This window comes from Cavia porcellus, unplaced genomic scaffold, assembly GCF_034190915.1.
Source record: "Cavia porcellus strain 051 isolate PalLab524CR breed Dunkin Hartley unplaced genomic scaffold, mCavPor4.1 scaffold_3, whole genome shotgun sequence".
NCBI lineage: Eukaryota > Metazoa > Chordata > Mammalia > Rodentia > Caviidae > Cavia > Cavia porcellus.
Genome location: NW_026947486.1, coordinates 102,000,142 through 102,021,083, shown reverse-complemented (window position 1 = coordinate 102,021,083; position 20,942 = coordinate 102,000,142). Strand labels below are relative to the sequence as shown.

Genomic DNA, 20,942 nt, shown 5'->3' with positions numbered 1-20,942 from the left:
TCTTTGATGGGCTTAAGCCAAGAGGCTAATGTCAAGTCACTGGTCAGTATTACACAATAAGCAAGTAGCAGAGCCTGGAGAACTCCAAACTCCAGGGTTTTCACTAAATGATGTGATGTAAATCCACTGTTCATGACTGTAAGCTCTGCCATAGCAGATGGCCCTGTGGTTGGAAAGGTTGGGGGGTAGAGCGTGAAGGAATGCTGTTAGCCACGTTTCCTTACCCATGGACCAGATCAGACACAGGCAGGTACTTGGCTAGAAACAGGAGAACCCTCCTAACCAGGGGAACTCATGCCCTGCAACCAACAGGGTACCAAATGGAGGGAGAGAGCTGCAACTCCGTGCCCCACCCTGTCCTGATAAGCAGGTGGTAGGTCGCAGGCCTGAAGTCTGAAATTCCCTTCACTGTCCCTGCTTATTCTCAAGATTGATTACTGAATGTGGAACCTGCCTATGGAGCTAACAGAATAATGAGAATTTGGGCTTTGGCTGGGCATAGTGGCTCCCACTGGTAATCCCACACCCTGGGAGGCTAAGACAGCCGGACTCCAAGTTTGAGTCCAGTCTTGGCAACGTAGTGACTTAGTAAGATCCTATCTCAGGATATAAAATAAAAGGCTGAGATGTAGCTTGGTGCAAAGGCCCTGGGTTCAAATTCAGACTGGATTTGAGTCTTACCTCTGTGACTAACTAGACATATGACAGTATCTCTGGACCTCAATTTCTTCCGTGAAGGCAGAAAGGAATGTACTCTCATGGATGGTTAAGGCTGAATTAAAATATAGATTAAAAATACCTTATATACACATAGCCTGTACCTGAGAGGCTCAAAAATGGGAAGCAAAGCTTGGTGTAGTGGTACACACCTGTAATTGCAGCACTTTGAGAGGCTGAGGTAAAGAGAATCACAAATTTGTGCCCAGCCTGGGCAATTCAGCATGACCCTGTCCCAAAATAAAAAAGGGGCGCAGGGATGTAGTTCAGTGGCAAGAATTGGGTTCAATCCCCACTGAAAAAAACAAAGGAAGGGGAACCATTGTTATCATTTCCAATTCATTTTCAAGACTCATCTTGCATCATCTTGATGGTGTACTTCTTATCAAGAGCCTTCTGATAAAAGTCAAAATAACTATACTTTCACTTGCTTCCACTCCAGTGCTGGGTTACCTAACACATCTGCTCAAATCCAAGGCAGGGCTTTCTGTGTTGTATGAGAAAATCTGAGTCAGTTCAAGCAAAGAGCCTACTGCATACAAGCTCCTACCTGTGGATCTCACTGGGCTGTGAGCAAAGATGCTGGAGTAGATGGTGACAAAACTGAACAGAGAATGGCTGGTGCCATGAACCAGACAAAGCTCTTGTCACCAAATTAACCTACAAAGCATCACACGTACAAAAAGGGAGACGTATCTTTAACTCAGAGGAAGGATTGTGTCATCATGCTTGCTTTCAAGCACACATGGAATAGTTGCCCAAACTGGATACAGAAGCATATAATGGAATTAATATGTTCATGACATTCTCTGCTTCTGAGCTAACAGGCTACAAATTCCTAACGGAATTCGACTGCTTTCACCTGTATTTCTTAAATGGTCCAAATGTGACCATAAGCAAATATATCCAACCTTGCCTATAAGCAGCAAAACTTTGCCACCTCATAAGGCTATTTCTGTGAGATTTTGTTTCTTTTTAAAACATCAGCCTGCCCCCTTTTCCAGTAGGTGTACAGGTAAAAAAATAAATGAAGTCAGCGTTTTTTATGTCTGTCTAGAATAAGCAGTGACTCAATACAGTGAGTGGTTATTTGCAAGGCTGTAATTTTAATGACAGCTTTTCCTAAAAGAAACCACTATAACATCTGTCCAAGTACTCCAAGGGAAAACAAAAAATACATAAAGATTAAAAGTCTATTACTTCAACAGCACATTGCCAAACACAGACAACTAGGATAAATGCCATGAGACCTTAAAAATAACCTGAAAAGATGCAACATTCAAGTCAATCAAACATGGAGGTTCTGCAAACAACAGAAAACAGGTCCAAGAGCAGTTCTACTTGTGCATGATGGTAACTCAGGCTGTACTTCATCAAAGTTCATTCAGGTGTCTTGAGCCGATAGGTGTCTGAGCAGAGATGGTTTTCTCTTCTTTGCATGGAGATGTATACATTGATTTGAGGCAAAGAGAATCTTCTAGATGCTGATATACGCACAGCAGGCTTGGTTCCCCTTTGATAAAGTACTGAAGGCAGATTTAGTGGACTCAAGCGTTATCATTTTCCTAATGCATGCTGAAACAGACAAGTTACAGAATTTGTCATGCGAAGTATTTACAGCCATTTTCATAAAGTGAGCTCAGTAACCTGACAGAATAAAAAAAGGTAGTTGTTAAATTATTGTGTAACCTTTTACGACTTGAATACCTCTGTAGGTAAATAACGCTGACATTCAAAGCCCCTCAAACATACATTAACAAGAAATTATTTACCGCATGAAGAGGCACACATCATATAAAACGTACACTTCACAGGAGGGAGTCCTGCATAGCAGGAAAGTCGCTACCACTACATAACAAATGGCTATGCCAACAGTCAAGGCTGCCACTAAAGGGTACAACATGAAAATTCCCTTAAAATCTCAAGGAGTGTTTTTGATAGCACAGAACTCTTTTGGAGAACAAGTATGTGTTTTGTTTGGAAGGATCTTTTGGTGAATAATTTTAATATCACATTAAATAAAATGATTTTCTAATTGGGTAAGATTTAAGGCAATGCTACACAGACCTGAGGAAAAAAATTCACAGGGTGTACACTATTCTTCTGAGTCATGAACAGAATCAACATCAAAAAGTATTTCTCTTCCAAGTGTTCAATGTACTTTTCAGCATTACAAAGGTATTTTCAGCATTACAAAATAGAATCCACTTGCATACTATGAATATGAAACACAAAATTTTTCTGTGCTCTTCCTTGAAGACTGTAAAAATAAAAACTCATATGGCAGCTTAGGTATTTAATGCTAAAAATAACATGACAATGAAGACAACAATACCCAGTGCACACAAAGGAGCCACCTTACCATAAATGCTCCAGAGCATATTACTCTTATGGCTGCCTTCGGTGTAGTATGGGATGATCACAGACTCATAAATTAACTTTTCACATCGACTACAGACTAACAAATGATAATATGACACAGTAAGTTTAAAAATTTTACATTTTGCTCCTGTTTGACTGCTAAAGAGCAGCAATTTAAACGTTATAAAAAACTTCTGACAACAAGGCTTGCTATACAGATAACGTACATGATCAAAAATTAAGCAGCAATTAGATTTCTTATTTAAACTTATCTGGTATATTTACACATTTGGGAAGAGAGACCTCTGACATCCTCTTCACTCCTTTCTTGCCCTCTGCTCCCTCTCCACCTGCTCAAGTCCCTGCAAAAGTAAATCGAGTGCCCTGAACTATATACACCTGTACTTTGGCAAAGCCGGCTGGATCCAACTCCTACAGTCTTGGCCTGGAAGCAAAGCAGTAAGGTCTTGGAGGTCATTTGCAGCCTGCTTGCAGAACAGTAATGTATGGTGGTCAATGAATCTGTTCTTTCATAGCAAGGGGGGAAAGGCCCCTACACTTCACTCCCCAACCTGAATGGGGAAGATCAAAATGCTGTCAGTTCCTTGCACCACAGTGGGCCACCAGAGAAAAGGGAAAGAAAAAGGTCACAACCAAAGCAGCAGCAATCAACAGAAGTTTCCCGACAAAGGAAGCTCTCCTCCTTGGGTTCCCTAGGAAGTAACACCCCCTTGTCCCTCTCCCTCCCTCACCACGCGCACACACATGCACACACATACGCACGCGCGCGCACACACACAAATTTAATTCACAACACAAGAACTCAGTACTCTGGATAAGTGTCAGGTAAATATAAGAAAGAGTAAATCTGTCACTTTTTATACTTTAACTGAGACATAAAGCTAACAGAACACACAACATCACTGTGAAAGTAACTTAACAGATCCAGCCTACATAGTGCAGCCATCAAAACTTAAAAGAATCATTTGCTCACAGTCTGCCTTGTACAGGATATTTATATTCTTTCTATGCCATATAAATAGTATTTATATAGCTTACACATTCAGAGACATGCACTAGGACTTTTTAGGTAGTACAAATTTCTTCACGATCACATGTGCAAATTATACAAATAACTACGTATTAGTAAGCTTAGGCTGGGCTGTGTCTCGTATCATCTAGCGAATTTAATGCGGGTTCAGAATCATCCATAGGAAGAACCAGGCGCGTCCCTCGAATGACCAGTTCATGGTCTCCAAACGCAAGCTCTCGATCCAAGGCATCTTCAGAGCTGTTCCCCATAAACCTTCTTGGGGCGCTGGACGGTGCTGACTCGGTGTTCACAGTAGAATCCCCGTATGTCAAACTGATATCTCCATCGTTCAGAATGAGATCAGAGTCATCATCTTTCAATTGCTCCTGGTTCTAAACACAAATAAAATAAAATAAGGTTAAGAATTGTTTGGAAATTCCAGAACTATTTCCAATAGGGGAACTGTTGCAGATTTGCTATTTTGAGCTCTTCAGTGAAGTCCTTAGCCCTCAGGATGGAGTCGAAAGCCCTCACACCTTGGTTTAACAGACAAGGTGTGACTTGGCCCCTTCAGCCTCATCTTCCACCGCAACCCACCTCTCTCACCCCAATGGCCACACTGTTTGCCAGCCAGCGGCCTTGATCTCTGGGGCTTTTTTTTTTTTTTTTACCACTGGACAATTTGACACACTGTCCTCCTCACCTCCATCACATGACCAGCACCTATGCCTCTCTTCCTCAAGTCTTTCTTGACCTTCCAGGTCTGGGTTAGGCAGCCCTCCTACTGCGCGCTGGTGCCCTTGGCCCTCTCCCTACAGCAGCACTTGCTCTTGTACTCAGCAGTCTGTCCCCAAGGGGGTTCCAGTGTGCAGGGCAGGAGGAGGGACAGACCAGTATGTGCATGGTTACAGTAGATGACTGAAGGTGAACTCATCCAATCACCTACCCTGTTTTGGCACACAGGGAACTATATATCAAATCCTTACTGTATACTTGTCTCCCAGCTCCTAAGTTCTGGTTTGACTGGAAACTTTGAAGTCGAACCAGTAAACTTTAATAAGTTCTACAGAAGAGCAAAAAGTAAAAAATATAGAGTCATTTTGGTAAAAAGATATATATGTGCGCAGAAAAGTATGGAAATAAATTCAACATTAGCTTTGCACGATGGCATTGCTGATAAGCTTTATTTTCTTTATGTTTCTTTACTATCAGAAATTTGCTGATGCTAGAAATTTCCCTAGATGCTCAAAGACAAATGTAAATTGGAAAATAAAGCCATGCCACCAACCAGATAGAATCCTCTCCTAATTTAGTTACAATAGTAAGTCTAACCACTGTCACAATGCAGTAATATAACAAAGCTCTGTGGTTCCTTCGTAGCTCAGCAAGGCCCTTGATCAACTTCTAACCTCTTCATTATGGTTGAAGTTTGGGGCAGTGTTAATCAAATTTTAAAGTGCTCCAACAATTGATCCAACAATTTTACCTTAAGAAGCCATTCCACATATAGTACTTTTATCCCTGAGTAAATTTATATGGAAAAGGATATTCAAAAAATACAATCACTGTCAGTATTATTTGTAATAGCAAAAAAAAGCAACAATTTAAATGTCTGTCCATGGGAAACCAAATACATAAATTTCTACATAGCTACAGATGGAATGGTATATCAGCATGAAAAAGAAGGTAACAGATTCAATGTACTGCTATGATGTATCAGTAATTGCAAAAAATGAGGAGTGGGACAGTACACACACTACAACTCTATAGTGTATGAAACAAGCCATCTATACACATGAGTTTATATGGATAAAATATAACAGGACGTAGCCACTGTAAAACTTTAATAAAGACTGCCTCTGGGGAATGCAAGAGAAAAGGAAATTTTATTTTTCACTTGGTATATTCCATATTTTTTAAGGATTTAGCTATGAGCACATTAGTTTTGTAACTTAAAAAAGTAGTTAATAACAAAAATGATATAAAAATGAAGTCTGATGGCCATTATGGGGTAAACTTTTATTCTCCCCCAAAGATGCAGAAGGCCTTAAGCTCAGCACCTGTAAATGCGACCTTGTGTGGAAATGGGATCGCACCTGGAAGTAAGGTGGTCCCTGATCCAGTGTGACTAATGTCCTCATGACGAGGAAATCTGGTGTGTGCGCAGAGAGGACAGCACATAGAAACGAGGGTGGGGAGACTGGGATGATGTGTCTGTACGTCACAGAATGCCACAGGCTGCCTGCAAGGCCCCTGAAGCTAAGAGAGGCCTGGAGGGAACCAATACTGTGTGTGCCTTCGCCTTAGCCCTCTACAATGAGAACTGTAACCAGACACTAGATTGCTGGCATTTAAGCCCTTCAGTTCCAGAGACACTGTCACAACCATCCCAGGATACTCAGACAGTGCTGTGTCACGTTTTAACTTGGGTAATAGCAAGTGGCACTCTGGAGTCAAAGAGTCAAGTCTTACTGCCTGAAGGAGGAGAGCTGGCTGAACCCTCTGCATGGCCAAACGAACTGCCAGGGCCCAGGGACTGCTGGAGAGGGCAGCCTGGGCACCAAGAGGGGGGTGTGTTTCTCCCACTGCCCCAGTCTGGTCATTCAGAACTGTGCACTGACTCAAGGTGTGTTCCCACCCCTGTCCAGGTACCACTCCAACACTGTCCACCCTGCTCTACCCATTCTATCGGACCTGCTTTCACATGCAACAAAGGGATGACAGGTAACCGGAGAGTGTGGGCCTTCTTCACGGTTCTGAGTGTTGCACCTTAGCGGTCAAGACCATTAGGCCTCTTGATGCCCCTGATTATCCCCCATGAGCTGGTTTAGAGTCAAAGGTTTAAAAAATGAAAATATTTACAATTTAGAATAGTGGCTAGTTAGCGTATCTTTCACTTTTTTCCAAGTTAAAATATTTACCTAATAACCAATCATAGGTTGGTAGCTACGGAAAAAAATACAGACTTTAGATAAGAGTATCTAGATAGATCCACGCCTCCTAGCAATACAGGAAAGGCAGATAAACTCTCCCTAACATCTTCCAGGTAGAAGGCATGAATAAAATCCCTATTGCAAGGAGATCATCAGAATTTTTTCAGGGGGCTGGAGGTTAGCACAGTGGTAAAGCACTTGCCTAGCATGTGTGAGGCCCTACGTAGCATTCCCAACACTGCACAAAAACAAAATGAAACGAAACAAATAAAACACCAATCACCTTCATCTACAGATGAAAACACGTACATTTAGTGCTGAGCTCAGGCCACAAATTACAAATAGTTGAAAACCAGCATGGAAATAGACTTACTCAAATTACCTACAGTAAGATGAGGCACTAGGTCTACTCTACATCTGTTCTCAACAGATGTCTCAAAGGCAGTGAAATGTATTTATTGATTTCAGTGTAGTTTCTGGTGGTTGAACAAAACATATTTAAATTCTCCGTCAAAGGTCCAAACCCAAACCAATGTAAAACCAAACCAGAAAGCCCCTCTTAACCTGTGGAAGAAGCAGGGTGGTGAGTAAATACCACTTACTTCGTAGGCCTGGGGGCTGGTCAGGCACCTGGCAATGGGCCCGCAGCAGGCTGGGAGCGTGGTCGTGAGGGGAGGACCGCTGTGCGTCAGCAGAGGCTTCAGGTAGCTGTGCCCAGGTTAAGGAAGAGCTGCACTCATCACTGCTCCTTTCTTCATGCATCTGAACAAACGACTCAACTGACGACAGTTACCCTCACAGTGGACTGACCGTCTTGGTGGCAAAGAGCTTTCACACATGTGTGTTCATCTCATTACCATGTGATGGCAGTGAGACAGCAAAGGGAGGCCTTATTATCATTTCCATTTCACAGTTAGGGACAATGAGGCTCAGAGAGGTCACAGACCTGCCTCAGTGACACATGGAAATGGGGACTGATCCACTAATCCACAGTGGTTTGCTCTCAAATCATGTGCCCCTTCCACTGTATATTTGGCTTTTCCGACTTTACTAAAAGCCAAAAAATACAAGGTCACTTTCAAGTTGGCACTGAGGAAATAAGGGAGGAAGTAAAGGATAATGATGTCAGTGGTCAGAGAGGAGACTAAATACTCCAGTAGTAAAATCTAGTAATAAAAACTTTTGATCACTTCTTAAGGGTTCAGCAGGCTTCCTGAAACTTCACTATCACGTTGATTCTTCTCTATAAAGTCATACTATGGAGCAAAAGAAAGCCAATTCCCAAGACATTTAAATAAACTATGTATCATGAGTTCCTCTTCTGTATACACTCATTTTAGTATTTGCCTATTTTTCAATAGATAAAAACAGATGTGACAACGCATAGTATTTGGAAGAAAAAAGAGAGAATCACGAGAAAGGAGAGCAATAAGGACAGAGCCACACATACTATATTCCCCACGTTCTGACCTGAGAACCTGGGCTGTGGGTCAGTGGTAGAGGGCTTGCTTAGCATGCACCATGCCCTGAGTTCATCCCCAAAACCACCAAGAAAGAGCGGGAGAGGGGAACAGGGGGAAAGGGAAGGGGAGAAGGAGAGGCTGAGGGAGAAAGGAACAGAACCTAAGGTTATCCTCAATCAAAAATAAGAAAGACAACATTTAATTACTGTAGTCTTACATTACTAAATTCTAAATCATATTTAGAGCAGTCTACATAAACAAACTTTATATATTATCTAGCCAAACAAAGTCACTACAAAATCAGAATGAATCCTGAGTTTAGATATGACTGAGTTTAGAAATGACTATGTTTCTCTCAACTATAGAATAGGGTAGTACTGAGGCTAGTACATCTTAGTATTTAACACCATAAAAACAAATTCCTTAAAAAGCTTATCAAATTATTTGACAAAAGTATAGAAAAGAAAATCCAAATAGCCCTGTATCTATTAAAGAAATTAAAGACTTTCCTGTACAAAAAGTACAAGACCAGATGGCTTCACTCGTAAAATCTTCCCAGCTCTTAAGGAAGAAAGAACACAATCTCGTAATAACTCCTTCAAAAAACAGAAAAAGAGGGAGTACTTCCCAATTCGTTTGACAAAGGTCAGAATAATCTTGTTATAAAAATGTAACAAGAATGTTAAGATAAAAGTTCACACTACAACACAAAAAATAAGGCACAAAATATTACCAAATCAAACCAAATAATATTTACCAAAGGTAACATCATGACTAAGCAAAGCAATATACAGTCATCAATATAAATCAGCACAGTACCAGGTTGAAGGAGAAAAAAGTAATCATCTCAGTTGAAGCAGAAAATTTCTGGTAATTCTAAGTACCTGTTCATGATAGTCTCTCAGAAAACTAAAAATAAAGGGGAATATCCTTAACTTATTAAAAGACATCCCCAAAACCCCATAATTAGCATAACATGTATTGGTGTCATGCTGAAAAACATTTCTCTGGGGTCAGGAATAAAACAAGGATGTCACTATTTTCAATTACGTTCAGCATTGCACCAGAGAGGTTCAGTAAGTGAAAGAAGACACAAAGACGGGGAGTTTTACAAGATACTGGAAAAGGGGAAAAACATTCCTCATAGATCATTTGATTATATATACAGAAAGTAAAAAAGAATCTGCAAACTATTAGAAATCCTAAGTGAACTTAGTAAGATTGCTGGGCACAAGATCTAGGAACTTTTTCCAAAACAGACCTTATCTTAGGCCATAAAACATGCTTATCTAAATATGTAAGAATTAAAATAGTCCACTGTATACTACTGGATCAACTCATTCTACCAGCACATTTGTTATTATAATGACCAGGTCTTAGTCACGCAGTACTTTATACGGCAGGATTGAGTCAAGTAAGTCTTGATATTTATTTGTATAAGAATATACAGAAAATAAGCTATTTCTCTATTATTTCTCTACATTAGGATCATTTAACTGTTTTTTAATATTATACAGAAAATGTACAAAACACTTTAGACAGAAAATACTAAGAAATTTTGTTTAAATCAGAGAGACAAAAAAGCCTTAAGAGATATGGGAATGGCCTATGTCCAAAATGCTGAAAATGAAGCCAAAAGCAATGATATAATCTTTAAACAATTTTAAAGAGCTAGGATCTCTTTCCCTAATGGGAGTCTCAATACTAGATATACTTGCATTCTTGTTTCCATATAGTAATTTGATTTTGAAGTACTTGCAAAAAGTAAATGCAAAAATCTAGTAAATAGACTATTACAAGTAGTTAATTTTTTTTGTCTTTTTGAGATAGGATCTCATTGCGCACTTCATGCTTGCCTTGAGCTCACTTTGTACCCCAGGCTGGTCTCGAACTCGCAATGCTTTTCCTGCCTCAGCCTCCCGAGTGCTGGGATTACAGGTGTGCGCCACCACACCCAGCAATTACTTCTAATCTTAAGTGTTCAATGCATTTTTCTCAAACATACAAGGCTTTGATCACAAAGTTGGAGGTAAAAAAAAATGTGTTTACATAGTTACCCCAGATTTTCTTAAATGGAACCTAAACCACACTTTGATTCATTTTTTGAAAAATCACTACTACTCAAAGTATAGCTATGAAGATGACATAGAACAGGACAAGAAGGAAATTAGGTCATCAATGAAAACATTAGCTATTTGTGGCATTCTAAATGGAGAGGAAAGGAAAGTCTCCTGCTCTTAGGAAAGGCCAGGGAAGATGCATGTCCCTGGCTCTTGTGACATCTAACAGTATTGCAGTGTTACAACGGTTTTCCCTAAGGCAGCCTTTCCTTTTCCACCCCTGTGGAACAGCAAGAATTAAATGCTTTTTGTAGGATCCACTAAATTATCCAAATGACAACCAATACATAAGTTTCTTAACAACTAAACATATATCAAAGAAAGTGTGTCATTTGAGATCCTGATTCCCTCCACAAAGCCAGCCTCTAAAATAATCAGTCCCTACTATTTTCCTGTTTCACTTATGTGTTTCATTTCATTTATGTGAATTTCCTCCTCCACTACACTGACAAACAAAATAATACTAAAATTACATTTTATATTTTTCTTCCAGGCACACCACCAGGCCTACACCTGGAGCACCGAAACAAAAAACAAAACCAAATGAACAAACAGTTGGTACACATTAAACTGTAACTATCCATGTCCATGTTATCATTTTTTTTCTTAATTAAGGATACTTATGATCAAAGTTGTACCATATTCGGAAGAGCCAAGCACTCTCTGCTTTAGTAGTTCTCCTTTCATTTTCAGGAACTCCCTGCAGGCATAGAATACACAAATTAATATACATACAAAGATACGAATATGTTTCTTGTAGTCATTCCTTTGTAGAATCAGAAACAGAGCCTATATAAAGATGCTCTCATTAGAAATTTAATAACTTGTATGTTGCAGCTCAGAAGTAAGAAATTAAGTGTCTTTCTAAACATCTTTATTACTCAGAAGGTTTAGTAATTTGTTATTGTCATTCAAAAAGTCAATGTGGGATAATTCAGCCCCCAAATCCCAAAGATTTATACCTTCAACACAAGAGCACCTTAAAAAGAAAACATCAGATCAACATCTTTGTTTGTGAGTTACTGGTCTCAAGGCATTTCCAAAGTTGCTACTATGTTATTAACACTCCTGCAAATTCAAAACAAGTAGGAAAATTCCATGGTAAGCCTGACTGGTTAGGAGAGGAAATTAACAGAGCAAGCAGGCATCTTCTAAAATAGTTTCCAAAAGTATAAACTGGGCCCTTATTTGCAATATGGTAGGGCCAAGAGTAGGGCAGTTAGGCTATCTGGTTCCAGTCCTGGTATGCTGACATTAACCAGTTAGGGTAAATCCTCTTTCCTTTCTGGGTCTGAATTTCTCTTTGTATAAAATGTGAGCAGCCGAGACTCTCCAACACCCTTTTCAGTGGTAATAGTCTTGAGTAGAGTTTAGGAGAGTTTATTCTAGGAGCAGAATGTATCATTGGAACAGAGTTTAGATTCTGGGTTTTAGATCCTTCCTAGCCTCCATAATCCTCAATATGTTTCAAAACATCCACAAAATATACAAATATATAAAAATATTTGAGGGCATTATAGGGACTTACAAGAGCCAGAGGACACCTTTTACATTTTTTTTTCACATCATTAGGTTTGCACGCCTCCACTTATTCTATTTTGTGGTGCTGGGGATAGAAGCCAGGGCCATGTGTGTGCTAAGCATTTTCTACCACTGAGTCACAACTCCAGTCTGCTGTCTTCTTTTGTTTTTGTGGTACTGAATACAGGGCCTTCACACTGAGCATTTATATCCCCAGACCTTTTAAAATGTGAGACGTATTTTTAATATATAAATTTATTTAGTTTTGCCTTCACTTCTTGAAGAGCAATTTATCTATCCATCTCACCATCTCTTCTCATTACTGCCTACAGACCCCACCTTTACGCACTCCATAATTACTATAATATTCCTCTGTGCATTCAAAATTATTGAGTAAGCAATACATCCAAGATGACTACAGACTTCTAAAGGCAAGCAGAATTTTTTTTAAATGTATCACAACTGGCAGTCATCTACTTGGCTTTCTCCCTGTCACTCCAACTCTGTTTCTCCTCTGTGGTAACAGAGGTGACACAGCTGGTAGAGACTTAAGCAAAGAGTGATTAGGTATTTGTCACAGGAGCTGTATGATAACTTTATTCTCGTTTTGATACAAGGTGGAGGCACTGAGGAATTACTGTCCTGTGGATACCACCCTACCAGCTTGGCATGATGGGAACCTATCTTGCCTGGTTTATCCAAGCATTTCAAGGCCAAGAAATTCTACTTTAAGGTTATGACCACAAAAGAGGCAAATACTTGATATCGCATATGCACACATACACTCATTACTCAACAGCTAACAAAATTAGCATTTAGGAAATGAATGTGATAACCACACCCTGTAGAAAAACATACCAGGGTTTGTTTTAAACAAGAAAAAGAACTGTTTTGAAGAGATGCTTTCCACCTTCAAAAACCTAATTTTTTGTGATTTCTAACATGTAGCACAATCTCACATATTCAGCGGTGCTCAGAAACCATTAAAAAGTGGATGGAAAATACCAGAAAAGGATAGTCAGTCTAGAGAGGGCATCCAGTTACACTGTGTGCAGTCCAACAGGCTGGCATTCATAGGAACAACGAGAAACTGACACACGGAAGGAAGGAAGCAAGGAAATGTGGCCAAGGCTGAGGCACAGGGTAAGAAAGTGCACTCCCCTGAACAGGCAGGGAGGACTGCTTCAAGATTCAAAAGCATCTCGGCAGCTCTCAAGGGCAGCTGCTGGCCATCCAATTTGAAAGTTACACAGGAAGAGCAGCTGGAGTGGGGCTGACATCAGAGACAGGCCTTCATGCGCAAACCAGAGTGGAAAAAGGCTCCCTGTGCCAGAGCAGTCACTTGAAAACCCAAGCATGCTAAAGAGACTTCTCTCCTCTGTGGCAAAAGCCCAGGATGGCCCACAGATAGAAAAACTGTCATCCTCGATAACCACATTGCCTAGAATGTGGTTCTGTCTTTACAAAGTGGAGAGGAAAGCCAGGAGTGAAGTCAGTTAAAAGCAGAGGCAGAGCAGATCTAAACAGCAGTGTGAAGTCTATGGGAGGCTGTTTTCTTTCTAAACAATTGCACATTCGACAGATACCCCAGGGACAACACACATGCATATTTACCAAATGTTCTTGGTCTGAATCAACACCAACCCTACAAAGAAAACACAAAGAGCAAATGAGATTCCAAAGCTATTGAAAGTCTAGTTGCATATGTACATTGTCAGGCAGCAATTTTCCTCAACACAGAAGGCCACAGAATGGTTAATGTCTTCTTGCCTCTCTACTGTTGCTGATATAAAGTTTTTGGCTCCTATTACTTTCCTTAGCAACAGCTTACAAACAGGGCAAATGAGTCTTTTCCTGCAATCCCACTTACCAGTTTCAGTAAAGAACATTTCTTCTCTGAACAGAAGTCCACTCTTAAACAGAGTCAGGAGGAGCAACAATAAATACCCCAGTTGCTGAGTAAGAGTTACTGGAAAGTTCCAAAACCCAAGCTGACACACAATACAATTTCAGGAAGAAGTTGCATGTTTTTGGACCTTGCATCTCTCACGGCAACACTGTATTATGATGACGGACGAAATGGTCCAGTTACAGTTTCTTCATAAGCTAAAGGGGAGCATTGAGTCTTTGTAATTCTTTTTACATGCATTAAATTCCTGCTTTGGATTCATTAAGTTCTATGACTCTGGGCTGGGGATTTAGCTCTGCGGCATAAGCACCTGCCTTGCAAGCAGGCGGTCGTGAGTCCCCAGTACCGATAAAAATGAAAAAGACAAAAAAATTTTTTAAAAAAGTTCTGTGACTCTTTTACAGTCCCTAACATGAGCCACACAAACTGTGGTCTCTTCAGAGTCCCTCTCCCTGTCCTCCCAGCAGCTCTGGTGAGGGTCCTCATCCTTTTGACCCACGGGTTCTATTGTATAAGGTTTCCCAGCTGCCAGCTACTCCCCAGTTAGCTGGCTAAAGCAGAGAGCTCACCAGGTTACACCCTTCACAAAGGACTCTGACAGCAGCTTGCAACGCAAAGGGTCAAGTGTAAAGCCCTTTGTGTAGTGTTCAAGACTGAAAACTAGTGGCCACCCCTTAGGCCAACCTGCTTCTCCACCCTCATTCCCCATCATCTTCTTCTACATGCTCATCTATGACTCTCCCAAATCCTGGTCCTCTTGGAGCCTCCATGCCTTTGCTCATGCTGTTCCCTCATCGGTTTTATTCCCTATTTATTCCCTAAGTGTCACAATAACTGTTCATGACCCCTTAGCAAGCTTATTTTTTCCTCTGTGCTTTGCAGCACTTTCGAGCCCTTTATTATAATACTTAGCACAGTAGAGTCTAGTCATTTACCTGTCAGTCTACCCAAAAAGACTGAGCTCCTTGAGGTAAAGGCCTTGTCTCAATTCATCTCTGTATTTCGAGTCTAGCACAGTACATAACACACTACAGGTGCTCAAATGTCTATCACCTGACTTAACCACTACAGACAACACAGACAAATAGCAGGATGAGAATCTGCAGCAAAGTCATATGACACTCAAGGGAGGAAAACAATGCAAGACCACATCTGGAAGGCAAGGGAGTCATGGTCAAGTGCTTGAAAGCAGATGTCTAAGAGCAGATTCATAATTCAAAGAAAAGCATATTTTTATTTTGTTAAAGATGGCCAGATGCTGTTTAATGTCTTCTCAGTTACATTACATGCTAACCATATTTGTGCATCTCAAGTGACATCTAGTGGTCTTCTAGACAGTGCATTTGTAACACTCAAATAGTAAAATGCCAGAAGCCAATGTAATATGCGTTTATAGAATACGTATTATTTGTCAGGCACTATACTAGGCACAGGGCACAGACAGGAATTAAACACCACAAAGACAGGAATTAAACCCTTACCTTCAAGGACCTCATAGACCTGGGGAAACAGACCCGACTGCAGCAGAATCCCTAACGGTTTGCTGCTAGGGAACAGTGGGTTACATCTGTGGGAACTTAGTTGTTAAGTAGTCCTAGGGACCATGACGCTATGTATCACCTGGAAAAGGGGCCAGTGTGAACTACGCAGTCAGTGCAAGGATTAAAAGGTCCTGAAAGCTGTTTAGAGTGCCAGGTGGATCATCGACACTCAGTGGTAGCTCTTAACCAATTCTGTATCACCACAAGGCTGAAAGAAGGGCCATGACAGACTCAATGTTATGTAAGCGGAATGGTTCCAAGGCAAAGAAGTTGGGAGAAAAGGAGGTATGCGTCTGTGTCACTTGCTAGGAGCCAATGTGTATTCCAGGCACAGGGGACAACGTGAACTTTAATGGCTCAGAGGAACAGGCATGCAAAGCATGTGTGGTAAATCAAAGGGAGCCACATGTGACTGCCACAAATTATGTGCAAGGACACAGGAATGGCTGGCTGACTCTTAATTCACTGAGAAGCCATCATTCATATGACAGCTAACATGATCATTTCTCACTGTAAATGAGATCATGGCACTCCTTTGCTTAAATCGCCTCTCAGATTTCCAATAGCATTTTAAAATACAAATTCCTCCCCATATCCTTTACCCCATATACACCTTAGAGCAGGAGTCCATCAACTGCAGCTTGTGCATCATGCTGCCCAGGCACATATTTATTTATCTACCAAAACCTGCTGTTTTGGTAAATAAGGTTTTCTTGGAACATGACCACACAAGTTGATTTGCGTATTGTCCAAGTGCATAGCTGAGACAAAAACCACATGACTTATACAGCCTAAAATCTTTATTCTCTTGCCCTTAATAGGAAAACTTTGCAGAATGCTGCACCATGTGATTCAATGTGTGAGCTTTCGTGCTTGTTTACCAGACAGGGCAGGTTGTTCCTCCCTCAGGGCCTTTGTACTTGCTTTCCCCTCTGCCTGGACTATTCTTCTATATCACTGTTTAACTGGCATTATCTCGTCATTCAGACAGTCTGATCTCTTGGAGACCTTTCCCGGGTTCTTCTTCTAACTACACAGCCATCCCGTCGTCACCATATAGGACATTACTGAATGCCATCACATTTGATTATCACCTATAGTTGTCATATTCATTTATTTGTTTACTAGTTCACTGGCTGTCCTTTCACACTGAAGTACAGACTTTATGTGACTAGGGACCTTTTCCATCTTCTTACGCGACCATTTCTTTCTAAGGAGCAGGGTTTCTTAATTTTAGCATGACTGTAATTGAGGCCCAGATAACCGTTTGCTGGTAGGAGGAACCTGTCCTGTACACTGTCGTGTGTTTAACATCATCCCTGATCTCTATCTACTGGACACCACGAGCAGCCGTCTCCCATTTGGGATAGTCAAAACTGGCTCCAAACATTGTGAAATGGCCCCTCAGAAGAAAAATGATCAGGGAGAACCGCTGAGTTGTAGCCTATGATAGTCCCTGGCACATGGCCAGTGCACAGTAAGTACTCATTGAGGATAAGTGCTCGCTAATGGTAGGTGCTCGATGAGTATATGTGCTCACTGAGGGCAAGTGCTCGCTGACTTAGGTGTTAGCTAAGGAAAGGTGCTCACTGAGGGTAAGTGCTTGCCTAGGGTAGTTACTGAGGGTAAGTGCATGATGAGGTTAGTGCTTGCTGAGGGTAGGTGCTCTCTGAGGGTAAGTGCTCGCTGAGGAGAGGTGCTCTCTGAGGGTAAGTGCTCGCTGAGGGTAGGTGCTCTCCAAGGGTAAGTGCTCGCTGAGGGTAAATGCTCGCTGAGTGTAGGTGCTCGCTGAAGCTCAGTACTTGCTGAGGTATGTGATTGCTGAGGGTAGATGCTCACTGAAGGTAAGTGCATGCTGAGGGTCAGTGCTTGCTGAGTGAAGGCATGAAGTGCTCAGGCTGTGCAAAGAAATCTGCTCACAGAATCTTCACCACAACCCTAGCACATAAGTACTTATGACATGAGCTGCAGGCTTGAAAATTGAGGTTGTGAAAGATTAAAGAGCTTGCCCAAGATCACAGAATTAGTAAAAAGGGAGGAGCAAGAATTCAAACCTAAGTGTAGGTGTACATGACTCTTCAATGTTTAGGGATCATCATACAAAAACTTGTTTAGGGATCATCATACAAAAACTTGTATGAGACAAATTTAGGGGAAGGGAAGCTTAAAATATAGCCAGGCTGAGAAGTCCAAGAAAACAAGAAGTAACCAAAGTGTTCCTACAATTAAGTGCCAAACTATGCTACAGAACAGGCTGTGAACAGGTGTGGCCAACCAAAGAGCTTCCAAAGCTAGTGGCATAGTTTAAACTCTATAGGTCAAGGTGGGTGGGTGGTGATTTTTATTTCTTTTGCTGTAAACACAGGTACTTTGCTCAGTTTCTGTGGGGGGCAATGAAGGAAGAGAACTGATTATCCATAAATGTACAGACTCCATGGAAGAGTACTACATTTCCTAAATTATGTTCCATTTAATGTTGTTCTCCCTAGGAGCATTTTCATTTATAAGCTGAAAAAACAAAAGAGTTTAGTCCTCTCAAATTTACCACCATCATTTCTCACATTGTGGATGAAAAATTAGAGGTTTTTCTGTCTACCATTTAATCATCTGTACAATGTTAAACAACTATGAACCTTTCTAAGCCTCAGTTTCTTCATTTATAATGCAGTTTTTATCATTACATAAACAGGGGAAGGGCACTGGCACAATGTTTGGCACATAGTAAGTACTCAATAATGCCAGATCTTCAAGTAATGATTAGGAGTATAAGAACATACCATAGTTTATTGTCTATTATATGCACTAACAGTACAGAAATAATAAGAAAAAGGCTTTTAATAGTAAAGAGATTAAGATGGTAACCAAAACATCCAATGTGTTATTTGGAGCTGGCTAGTCTTTACGATGTTAAAAGAAACACATAATAGAATAAAAAAGATGGAGGACTGCTTCTTTAAAATGTAAAAAACAGTTTTTCCTAATGAATGGCTTGTATCCTGGAAGCTTGGTAGCTTTTAACATCTGTGAAGGTTCAGCGAAACACAAAACTAAAATCCACAAAGCCTTCAGCAACATAGGCTGCTGTATCCATGGAAACAAAGCCACAATTCTTGAGATACAAGGGAGTTTTCAAATTAAATGTACAAACCAGTTCAAACTGAAGACTAAGATCTCATGATCTTGGCCTCGGGTTTTCGCGTTAGAAACAGTGCTGATTACAAAGATGAGAAAGAATGATAATATCTGGTATTGTTGAGAGTAGAGGAAAACTGGACTGTTTCACACACTACAGATGGATCCAACCTGGTGACATGAGCAAGAGACTTAAATACATGCATATGCTCTTGACTAAGTTATTTCACTTCTAGAAATGCACCCTGAGGAACTAAACAAGTGCATGGTGGTATATACATCTAAGAATGTCCAGATTGTTAAAAGTAATGCTAACAACAAAACTTCAACTGTAATAGCAAAATATTACCATAAATATTTCATTATTATATCACCGCAAATAAAAGTCTAACAATAGAAATTTGCTTAAGTAACTCAGGATATACGCAGCCACACAAATAATAATGTAAATATATAGTGCCCATGCTGCATTACTTTTAAAAACAACCCATAAGAGTACTTTTTGTGTTATCCTGTTTTGTTAAAAATACATATAAAGCATAGCAAGCTATCTGGAAAGATATTCTTCAAACAGTTGATGATTTTCTTATGATACTGGGGATTGAATGCTTGGTCTCACACATGCTAAACAAATGTTTTGCCACTGGAGTAAATCCCCAAGCCTTCTTACTTTTTAAGATTAAAGTCTTGCTTAGCTGCCAAGGCTGGATGCAAACTTGGGATCCTCCTGTTCAAATTTCTGATTAGCTTGGATTGCAGGCATACTTTGCATAGTTTAATCATTTTCTACACTATATTGTATAATTTTTAAAAGGAAAAAAATGAAATACTACAGATTTTCAAAAGCTTAAAATCTCTTCATGACTGCAGGAAAAACAACCATAATCAACATTTAACATTAAAACAAGGTTCCCAGTTCCTACTTACCTTATATGCAAGCATGACAACATGGCAGTGGTGCCCCCACCAAATACCCATACGGTAAAAAACACAATCAAAAGTGTGGTGCTGAACATCATTTGTCGTGCGTAAGTGGCTGTATCTCGAATGGCCAAGGCAAATGCCATTGCACCACGAAGACCTACGAGGGAATTGAGCAGGAATTTCTTCAATAACTCATCAATGATGTATGCTTCATCAACTCAGAGAGAAAAAGCACATCCCACAAACTCAGGAGCAGCTGAACAAATATGAGCTGGATATTAAGATACCTAAATATATATGAATAATGACAGAATTCTATATATGATGCAGACATGCATTGATCATTAAAAATTCTTTAAATATATATTCGTTAACTTATGAAGAATTTGCTTATTGATGGACAGTTTCATGAGTTATTACAATGCATAGACACACCCTGGAGGGTGTGTCCACTGCCACAGCCAAACACAGAACAGTTTCATTCTCCTCCTGGAATCCTTTGTGGTACCTCCTTTAAATCCAACTCTCCCTCACCCTGTCAAACCCTTGATTCATTCTCCATCACTGTTATAAAGTCTCCTTTAGAATGTCACATAAATGGAATCAAGTATGTAATACTTGAAACTGGCTTCTTTCACTCAGCGTTAATACATGAGATTCATTCATGTAACTGTGAATAAATAGTATTGAGCACTGAGTTTTTAGTACTGAGTACTACTACATGGTATGGATGTACAAGCTTGTTTCTCCACTGACTGAAAGACAGGTGAGTGGGTTGTTTCTGTTTTACGACATGATAAGTGGAAGATATTCACTTAACAGACATTTGTATAAAATTACACGCATTTTTATCTTCCTTTATATAACATATTTTTTTCTTTTTCAGAGAGGGTCTCACCATACAGTTCAGGTTGGTCTTGAACTCACTACGTAGCCCAGACTGGCCTCAAACTCATGGCAATCTTTCTGCTTCAGTCTACTGGGGGCTGGGATTACATGTGATATATTTCTGAGCCAAGGATTTGGAACCAGAACATGAAAAATTCCCAAAAAGTGAATGTGACTTTTTATTTTGGCAGCACTGGTGATTGAACTCAGGGCCTCTGGCCCCAGCCCTTTCTATATTTTGAGAAAAGTTCTCACACTGAATTTCTCAGGTTGGGCTCAAACTTGTACTCCTTCTGCATCAGCCATCTAGTGCTAGAATTTCAGGCAAGAGCCACTATACCCAGCTGGGAATGAGACACTTTAAGAGGAATTTTCTACTTGAGGATGCAATGTCAGTGTT

The 20,942-nt window shown here is 40.4% G+C and overlaps 1 protein-coding gene across 1 annotated transcript in view; it reads right to left on the bottom strand.

Moving 5' to 3' along the window:
- Positions 1-1,803: 1,803 nt before the first annotated feature.
- Slc9a6 (solute carrier family 9 member A6) overlaps positions 1,804-20,942 on the bottom strand; it is a 56,841-nt gene continuing 37,702 nt past the window's right edge. Inside the window, exons 12-16 of the mRNA XM_063246448.1 lie at positions 19,658-19,811; positions 13,763-13,793; positions 11,248-11,327; positions 7,647-7,752; positions 1,804-4,503 (exon numbers count right to left, since the gene is read on the bottom strand). Of these exons, the coding sequence (XP_063102518.1) occupies positions 4,231-4,503; positions 7,647-7,752; positions 11,248-11,327; positions 13,763-13,793; positions 19,658-19,811 (644 nt within the window). The 3' untranslated portion in view covers positions 1,804-4,230. The remainder of the gene's footprint in view (positions 4,504-7,646; positions 7,753-11,247; positions 11,328-13,762; positions 13,794-19,657; positions 19,812-20,942) is intronic.